Below are 10,119 nucleotides of genomic sequence, written 5' to 3'. Positions count from 1 at the left end.
CATTTTCCAGACATCAGACAACTTTAATTGTCATTCAAGGGTCGTAAGTCATACACGCACAAATCCAAGCAAGGTTTTACTTTACTGTCAACTTTTTTTTTTTTTTTTTTTTTTTTTTTTTACAATTTTAAAAAAAATGTGCAGCTCCAACATGCCATTGCCAAGCATCTGGAACAACAGCGTGAATGAAATGTGAACCAATTTAAAGTGTTATTTAAAGACCTACCCCTAAATAAGGATTTTTTTTGTTTGAATAAATCATTTTGCAGACGATGTAGGCAGCATAATATTATCAGATCTATACAGGAATGTTGACAGCGTCCTGTTCCCGGAGTGTGAGGCCTAGGTTTGTCCGCTAGGGGGAGTGTTGCCTTGGAGAGGAAGGGTGGGTGCGTTCCCGCAGCAACAGGGAAGATGGCAGCTCTCACATCTCTCACCCAGGTAAAGATGCAGCAGTTTACGAGTTTACGCTTCAAACGAAGGCTAAGATGATTAATAGCATGAGACGTTTGGCTCATTCGTGACACTGTACTTTAATTTTACCCTGAACGAAGCAGGAGCTCGCTGTGAAACGCAGCTAGAAATGAGGCAGTCAGCTGGTCGGAGCAGGCCTATTGCACATTACCGTTATGTATAGCGGGCTTGCTAGCCTCAGCTGGCTCTGGCTAGCCGTCTAGCTATTTATCTACGACATAACATACAGTTAACTTACTAACTGTGAGTTTAAAGACACTAAGCGTCATGGATACTACACGACGTTACGTACGACCGGCTGGCCTGTACGCGTATATGTGACAGAGCTGTGGATACTGTGATAACGCTCAGCCCCGGAGCTAGCAAACCTTAGCTAGCCTCTCCTTCATGCCAAGTAGTGAGTGAGGATGGGGATGGAGGCTCGTGAGGCTAGAAGGCAGGCCATGCTGTGAGCAGACTGTACACTGAGCTCTGGTTAATGATGCTGATCAGAGCTGGCCCTCCAGTCTTATCGTCACAGTTCACTGGTGGCTAAGTTATTGTGAACGCCGATGAACACCCACGCTACTGATTGTTTTTTTTTTTTTGCCTACTGCGGTTGCGCAACAGTCATGTAATGTGGTAATGCAGCTGGCCTGTGGTATTCTTGTCACTGATTGTGAACGCAGAACTGAAATTAGCGTTAAAGGAAAATTTGAATGAGAATTATTCTGGGTTTCCATGTTTGAACACATTGCTATCAGTACTTGTCGCTGAGGGAACCTCCCTCACAGAGATAGGTGCATGAGGTTAATCTGTAGGGTAATATTTAATAACACTCTCTCTCTGTCACAGTTGTCAAGTGGGAACCCTATGTATGAGAACTTCTACAGACAGGTAAGAGGAGGAGCCAAAGCATATTACTCCTAAACTGTAACCCTGATTTATGTGAAAAACAGTTCACATGTTTGAATGAGAGAAAATGAAAGATGGAAATGTGCCACAGATTCACTCAGACTGCGACATGTCTGTGTTTGCTCCAAGGTGGATCCTGGGAACACAGGGAGAGTAGGACCAACAGAAGCTGCCTTGTTCTTAAAAAAGTCTGGACTCCCTGACATTACATTGGGAAAGGTAGGCAGTGACAGAAGTTACACTGGATTTTTTTTTTCTGTGGTGTCAGTGCTTTGTCACACAGAACTGTGGAGGTATATTTGTTCTGTAGCAGTTGATCACAGCCCATGGACCTTCATTGTTCTTACTGTAGTTGCGGATTGTTAGTGGACTGAAGGTCAGCCTCTGGTCTGTGGTTATGTCAGCCTGTCTATGCTGTCAGTGTTGCTGAAAGCTGTCCAGAAAAGAAAACCTTCCCATGGTCTGGACGAGTAAAAAAAGTGACAGCATCTCTCCTGATGTTTTGGCAAGCCTTGCATAGGACACACAATATTTGGGACATAGCGCAGTTTGTAATCACAAGCAAGATAAAGCTGCTTTAGTGTCTTTTATGAACAATAGATAAAAGAATTTCTGAAAGATGTCGCTTGTAGTGACAAACCCATAGAGAATTATCACTGACTCTGTAGTTCTCCTCAGCTCTACAGAACATTTTAGCATCTTTCAGCTCATTGTTCTGGTTTCATGGCCCGCATGCCCATTACCAAGATCTAGAGGAGGAGCTAGATAGAGAGTTGGTGGAGAGCAAATCATGTTTTATTTACAACTTGTTTTTTTCTGCCCAAACTGGCCAAAAATGATTGCAGCTTTAAACCTGTGCAAAACTGCAATGTTGTAAGTTAAAGGTCGAGTGTTTCTCAAAGGATATTTATTCAATCAGACTCTGATACTAATCTTGTTGTGATCAGTTTAATTAGTAGATGTCGGCCTGAATCATGTCCACTCATATTAAGTACTATGATATTTGCTTTGTAGATGGTATTTTCCCTTTAAGGTTAATATTTTATGTCGTTGATTCAGACATTGTGACCCACCCCCACGCTTTAGACCCTGCAGGAAACTCTGAACTCCAAAGCAAAAATATTTGCTGAATTATGGCAAAGTCACTAGGTCCTAATAATTCATAAATTAACAGGGAAGACCTTGATAAAATGATGCAGTGAACTCCTCAATATGCCTCCAGTGAAGTAGTTTGTATGTCTTTTTCCTTTCATCTCATTTTAATGTACTGTGGCCCAGTCCTCTGTGATTTTCTCTGTGACTGTAACACGATTTAGGAAGCAAAGAAATCATTTGCCAATTACACGAAACTAAAGACAGCTTCAGGATCTAGATAAATATTGTAACACACAGTTAAGCAGTGCAGCATATGTAAACAGGGCATCCAGCTGAAGCTAATTCACAGCCTCCTTCCAGGGTTAGGCTTTTAAATCTAGGTTCAAACTTCCAAACAAATGAGTAAATAAAATCGAGATTAAAAAAAAAAAAAAAATTGTTCATGTTTTTATATTTCACAAGACTGTGTATATATTGACCTATAGGTGCAGTAGTGTGTGTTACAGTATGTAAGCATAGTGCTATTTGTCTGAATAATCAGAGCAGACCCTCCAGGCATGGTGAGTGTGTTGGCAGGTGGAAGCAGCGTCTCGCCTCCTCTCCTCCTCTTCCTCATTGTTTACCTTTGGATGGTATTGTGTTTGTTGTGTTACTGCTTCGCTTGACTTTGGATGACATAGCTGATGTACAGCTTTAGTCACTGAGCTTCACTTGATCCTTTAACTGTAAAAACTAAAATAGTGGTAGACCTTGAATTTGACCTGAGTAGGTGTTGGTACCTCTCATCCTTCATCTTTGGGTTTTATTTTCAGTTCTGTGAACACATGCTTATAAACCACTGACTTCAGTGTGCTCTTTCAGCTTTGCATTGTCAGTGTTCTTTTTACTCCACAGATGTAATTTGAGTCTTAAACTAGTTATGAAATCTGTTCGGTCACATGCCTTGGTTTGTGACAGGATGAGCATTAGCTGCTGTTGCTGTGAATGCTCTGGGGAGAAGACGAACAGATTATTGTTGATGCAGTCACAGTGACATTGGTCCCAGTAGACTGAGGAGGATTTCTCCTGCAGCAGCAGCAAGGGTTTTGTTATGATATTTAAAAGTATCTATAGAGTTCTAATTCATTCATGTGAAATCAACCAATTTAAAGTCAAATCAATCATGAGGAGAAAGGAGCAGGCAGAGAAGCAGGGCTGTCCCTCTGTTTGTTGTTCTGTTCTTTTAAAACATCTCTCTGGTCAGAGTATTTTAGTATGCATACATGCACTGGAGTGACGTGGTTGCTGTAAAGCCGCGTACATGCAGACATTTTAGAAATCAGATTTCTTCCCTATGTCTGACCTTATTTTGGAAGCATGGCTTTCTTATTTTAACTGTGGTGGTGAGAGAAGATGCTTTGTTGGTCTTTCTGTTTTTTTTTTGTGTGTGTGTTAGGGATGTAAACGGTTAATCGACTATAAGAATTTAATCGATTAATTAAATTAATTGTCGGTAATTTAACATTGTAATCCAAGGCCGTTTTCCACAGGACGTACTTGAACTTTACACGAGATTCTCGCGGGTGGCGAGACCCGACACAAACATGAGGCGGTCAAAACGGAGTGGAGTGTGGGAGCATTTCAAATTAATTAATGATGATAAAGACGCCCAATGTAAACTCTGCAGTACTACGTTTGAGTTCAACAGCTCTACGAGTTCGCTAAGATACCACCTTCATAACTTGCATGCAGCCGTGTTGCAGGGAGGAAGTCCATCGCCATCACAACCTACAATCGCTGATGTGGTGGCAAGGCGGGTATGTGACCACAGAAAAGCGGAGGGCATTACTCAGAAGATTTGCGTGCATACCGGGCACGTCGGTCCCATCTGAACGCGTATTCTCAGCAGCTGGTCTCACTGTAAACAGGCTGCGCACACGACTTACTCCTGACCATGTTAATATGCTTATTTTCTTGAACAAAAATACAGGGGTCTAGGTCAGGAGCCTATTCAAAACACATTGAGACAGGAATGTTTTTGTTTCAGGAGAGGTAGTCTATATCTTCATTTGACTGTTCTGAGGGACGCCCTCTAATTTTACTGTCACCTTCCTCAGGGATGATTTAAGTTGTGTTCAGTTCTAATTTGAAGTTTCCAGGGCTAGTAATCTTACTGTTACCTTTCTCAGACCAATGGGGATTATAAATCCTGCTGCTAATGTTTCAAGTTTTTCATATAAGTAGTTTACCAGATTATTATATATAGGCTTAATATTGTGTAGGCTAAGCCTACCCATATTGTTTAGATTTCTATTTTAAATTTATTTTATGTTGCTTAATGTTTCACGTGCAACAGCTTGAGCCAGTGCACAACTGTTTTTTATGTATTTTAATTTTCTGTGCATAATTTTATTTTGTTAAACTACATAAATGCCATTGTCTGTACCGTATCCCAACTGGTACAATAAAACATCAGTTGAGCAATATAACATGCATTTTTATTCAGTATATTTTGCTTTCTATGTTAAAGACACTATTGATACCATGAGAAATTTACATTCTCAGGAAAAAAGCCGCTTATCAGTTAATCGTTAATCGATCGATAAGGTCAATCAACTAACGATTAATGAATTAATCGATAATTTGCATCCCTAGTGTGTGTGTGTTTGTTGTGGAGCAGACTGACAGTGTGAGGAGTGCAGTGAGAGGAGGACAGGCAGAGAGTGTGTCTGACATTCAGTCAAATGTTCAGCTGTGGAAACAGACTCAAAGTTCAAAACAGCCTCCAGAATTAGTTAAGCGCATGTAAACACACTTATAAATGCAAATGAACAAAACTCAATGCACCTAATTAATGAAGTCAGGAAAGGCTCCAGAGTTGGATGGTTTCCCTGTCAAATATTATAAGAAGTACATTGATATTCTGACACCTGTCCTAATGAAAGGTATATTCACCCAGCACATTCAGTCAGGCAGTAATTTCAGTGATCAGTGAAAGAAAAGGACCCACCTGATCCAACCAGCTCCAGGTCTATCAGTTTAACAGGTACTGATCTTAAGAAGCCAACTAACATATTAGCTACATGCCTGGTGTATATCCTGCTGGACATTATACATCCAGATCAGGATGGATTTATAAGTTGAAAGTCATCTCCTATCTTGGACTATGGACCGTGTGGTCTGTCCAGCTCTCTGAAGGACAGTGAAGCTGATCCTTTTGGGAACCAACCTCTCCACAGTGGATTTAGCAGAAAAGAACTGTCATTCTCACTGTGTTTGCTGCTGCTGTACATAGTCATGATATAAAAACATTTTTATTGTTAATTGTTAAATTAACAATATTAAATTTCCATTGTGTCCTCAAGACTTAACGAACATGTAGAATGCATCTCATGAAATATTTGCAAAGCCTTTCTGTAGTAGTTTTGAATCCTGCATTGTAGGGCTGCACCTAATGATTATTTTCATCACTGATTCATCTGCTGGCTACTTTCTGGATCAATTAGTGTATCCTTTGGTCAGTAAACCACTGGAAAACAGTGAAAGCCTATCACTTTATCAACATTCTCATATTTAATAACATGGAACCATAAGATGTTTGGTCTTTTTTTGCTTGAAAAAAAAAATTACCTTAATAATCAATCAGGTACCAGAATAATTAATTTTATTCCAGTTGACTAATCGTTGCTCTCCACTGCATTGTTTCCTGTTGGTTTTCTTCCTCTCTTTCAGTAGCTAATTTCTACCCCTTTCTGAGCATCACTGCCTCCATAAATACACATTAATGTCTCTACGGGCATCAAAAGACTGTATTACATTACCGCAACAGTTATGTTGTGCTGTTGTTTTGTGAGATACACATATGACTGTACAGCACCAGTAGTGGTCAAACACTAAACAGTAGCTCTCAGGAAAGAGACATCATGCAAGAGTCACTTGCATTTAGACATTTTTTTTTATTCTTTCTTCCTGTTGTGTTCCTTGTAGATTGATTTTTTTTTCTTGTCAGTTAAAACATTACACAGTTTTAACATGACAGGTGAAGTTTTGGATGTGTATTCCTCTTTGTGCCAGGGTTCTCACTGTCTTTGTATTCTCTGCTCTGTCTGCAAAGAGACAGACATGATTCATTTGTATGATTACTTCCGGGTCCCTGTCTGTATTGGAAGGCTTTTCATGTGGGGGGATGACACATTGCACAAGCTACAGTGGTGTATCTCAGTCATACCCCAGCCTTCATATTTTTAGAGAGAATGTGTTTTTGCTGTTATCAACCTACACAAGAATGTCAGAGCTCAGGGTCACATACAGAATGGTGGAGTGAGATTTGTCGGGCCAGGCTGTTCAGTGTTCTTAGAGTTGGGGAAAAACAAGATTCAAACTAGGAAACTGTATTTTTCATTTCACTGTGTGTGTGTGTAAAGCTGGGATTTTGTGTCTCGTTTTTCAGATTTGGGATTTGGCTGATCCCGATGGCAAAGGCTATCTGGACAAACAGGTGGGGAACATCCAGTATTTGATGATGTGCTGTATTTACTTCACATAGAAAAGCCAGCGAAAAGTGGATGTAATTACATTGTTTCCACTTTGATCACCAGAAAAGTAATGACAAAGTAGGCAAAGATAGAGAATATTTTTTTATTTTTCTTAAAAATGAATATTGTTCTATATATTATCTCGTTTCTGAATAATTCTAATAATGAATAGTCGTTGCAGTTAGAGAAAGACTTCATGGGTTCCACTGTGTTGTCTCTCTCAGGGGTTTTACGTAGCTCTGCGGCTGGTGGCCTGTGCTCAGGGTGGTCAGGAAGTCAGCCTGTCCAGCCTCAACCTCACAGTCCCTCCCCCCAAGTTTGTAAGTGTGACTTTATGAGTAAAGTTCAAATCCATGTTTTCTCTGTGTAAAAACAAGCTAATGTTTTCTTTTGACATTTTTATGAAATTATTTGTTTGTTATATTTATCATTTGTTAACATCTGTCATTTTCATGTTATTATGTTGTTCAGCCTAGTATCATAGCTCAGTTATGATCAGTATGAAAGAAGAAGATGTGAGTTTATACCTGGATGATGTGACAATGCTATGACAGCCATCTTTGTTTGTCTGATTTCAGAAGGACACCAGTAGTCCGTCTCTAAGCAGCACAGTTCCAGCCTCCGCAGAATTACACTGGGCTGTCAGGGTGTGTTCAGACACAAACACACAAACACACAGAACATATGAATGTTTCACACTGGATCAGAAAGATAAAGAATAAATCCATATCCATTACTTATTTAAATATAAATGTATACATACTCACCCTTTTCAGAGTTTGATGACAACCTATTGGTACCAGGAGATTTTGCAGAGCCTTACTGATACAACATTTTAGTTTCTCACAAATACAGTGGTGGTTATTTTTATCGCTAATATTACTAGTGAACCATTCCCTTGAATAAGCATGAGCTCTTCAGTTAAGTCAAAGGACAGAGTCAGGCTCAGCCAGTCTGACATACACAGATTATTAGGTAACTTGTGTGTGTTTTCTTTTGTAGCCCGAGGAAAAGAGTAAATTTGATGGGATTTTTGAAAGTTTGGCTCCGGTCAGTGGTCTCCTGTCAGGAGACAAGGTCAAACCAGTCCTAATCAACTCCAAGCTACCTCTGGATGTCCTTGGGAAGGTATTGACTGCACTTGTGGTTTCTTGTATTAGGTCTTAAATTAGGTTTTTTTGGTTCCACGATTGAACTACTCTAGTCTGAACTTAAAATTTCCCCACAAATATGAAATAAGTTGCTCAAACTGTTTTCCAAACTGGATTTATAGTAATGAAAAAGAATATTCAGTATTTTAGTTACTCCTAGAATTACGCTGAATGACTACATGATCCCTATCATGCATATTTCCTCCTGTTAGGTGTGGGACCTGAGTGACATAGATAAAGATGGCCATCTGGACAAAGATGAATTTGCAGTGGTGAGTATTATCATCTTTGTTATTACTGTATGTGGGTTTGATTCTCTGTAGCCTGAACACTCATTGTCATGTTGGTGGAAGCTGCAAGAGACAACTTTAGCTTTGTGACATGGAGCATTATCCTGCTGGAAGTAGCCATTAGAAGATAGTGAACTGTGGCCATGATGTGTACGAAGAACTTATTCCCCACACCATTACACCACCACCACCTCAAGCCTTATCGGTTGCCACAAAGCAGGATGGATACATGGATTCATGTTGTTTACACAAAGTTTTGATCTGTATGCCACTGCAGAAATCAGTGCTCAGTGGTGAGCCTGTGCCCACTTCAGCCTCAGTTTCTTGTTTTTTAGCAGACAGGAGTAGCGCTGTGGTCTTCTGCCGCAGTAGCGGTTTGATATGTGATGGGATGCATGTGTGTATCGCACAGTTGTAATGCATTAAGCCAGTCAGAGGAAGGTGGCCACTTCCTCTGTTTCCTCCTCTCATTCCACACTCAGGCACTGAGATCATGTTTCTTCCCCTTTTTAATGTTTGGTTTGAGCAGCAAACTGAACCTTTTGATCAAGCCTACATCCCTTTTTATGCTTTGAGTTGCTGCCACACGATTGGCTTATTACATATATGTGTTAAGGAAGTGTACAGGTATGCCAGTAAGAATGTTTTAATAGCAGGATGTGCTCCCCAGGCCATGCACCTGGTGTACCGCGCCCTGGAGAAGGAGCCTGTCCCTGCACTCCTCCCCTCTGCCCTCATCCCTCCATCTAAGAGGAAGAAGAGTCTGGGCTCAGTGGCCAGCTCTGTGCCTGGACTGCCTGCGAGCCCTCCACCCCCGAAAGATTCACTGCGCTCCACACCCTCACACGGCAGCATGAACTCACTCAATAGCGCTGGCAGCCTGTCGCCCAAACACACACTGAAGTCTGGACAGGTAAAGCTATACTAACATACACACACACACACACGCTATAGACACCTTAATCAGTAAACACAATAATCCTCAAACCATTATTAAACATTTTAGATAAAATAACAAATGGAATGTAACAGATATAGTGCAGTGATTCACATATTAGAGCAAAATGCAGCTCAAATTACAACAGCAGTATTTCTCTCTGTCTCAGCATTCGGTGAACTGGGTGGTCCCAGTGTCAGACCGTGGTCGCTATGATGACATCTTCCTGAAGACGGATGCTGACCTGGATGGTTTTGTCAGCGGACAGGAAGTAAAGGAGATCTTCATGCAGTCTGGACTTTCTCAGAACGTCCTTGCCCATATATGGTAGGAGCTCAGCAACGCTTCCGCTCAAGTTTCATGCTTTACAGTTAATATCTGCCGTGTTTTGTGTTTTCCTCTTATTGTCCTTTTGATTTTTCTTCATCCCGTCCTTCTCGACAGTGTGGTCTGTCTGCTCAGTATAACTGAGTTAACCAAATGTGCCTGTTAACTGTCTGCTCTTTCCTGCAGGGCTCTGGCAGACACAAGGCAGATAGGCAAGCTGACCAGGGAGCAGTTTGCCCTCGCTATGCACCTCATCCAGCAGAAAGTCAGCAAGGGCATCGACCCTCCGCAGGCCCTGACTGCTGACATGATACCCCCTTCTGAGAGAGGCACCCCTGTACCAGTAGGTCCCATACACTGCAAACACTGCATGTAGTGAGATGTCTGTATATCCCATGGAGTGGCTGTGGCTCTGGATTTAGAGTGAGTCATCCACT

General features: G+C 41.1%; 1 protein-coding gene across 4 annotated transcripts in view; it reads left to right on the top strand.

The window, feature by feature from the left end:
* The first annotated feature begins 385 nt into the window (after positions 1-385).
* eps15l1a (epidermal growth factor receptor pathway substrate 15-like 1a) overlaps positions 386-10,119 on the top strand; it is a 39,846-nt gene continuing 30,112 nt past the window's right edge. For all 4 annotated transcript variants that reach the window (XM_041039442.1, XM_041039443.1, XM_041039441.1 and 1 more), the window contains exons 1-11: positions 386-441; positions 1,309-1,350; positions 1,498-1,587; positions 6,893-6,940; positions 7,202-7,297; positions 7,556-7,624; positions 7,980-8,105; positions 8,341-8,400; positions 9,089-9,331; positions 9,525-9,682; positions 9,869-10,025. In XM_041039442.1, the coding sequence (XP_040895376.1) occupies positions 415-441; positions 1,309-1,350; positions 1,498-1,587; positions 6,893-6,940; positions 7,202-7,297; positions 7,556-7,624; positions 7,980-8,105; positions 8,341-8,400; positions 9,089-9,331; positions 9,525-9,682; positions 9,869-10,025 (1,116 nt within the window). In that variant the 5' untranslated portion in view covers positions 386-414. The remainder of the gene's footprint in view (positions 442-1,308; positions 1,351-1,497; positions 1,588-6,892; positions 6,941-7,201; positions 7,298-7,555; positions 7,625-7,979; positions 8,106-8,340; positions 8,401-9,088; positions 9,332-9,524; positions 9,683-9,868; positions 10,026-10,119) is intronic.

This window comes from Toxotes jaculatrix, chromosome 6, assembly GCF_017976425.1.
Source record: "Toxotes jaculatrix isolate fToxJac2 chromosome 6, fToxJac2.pri, whole genome shotgun sequence".
Taxonomy (NCBI): Eukaryota; Metazoa; Chordata; class Actinopteri; family Toxotidae; genus Toxotes; species Toxotes jaculatrix.
This window is presented reverse-complemented; position numbering and strand designations above follow the sequence as displayed.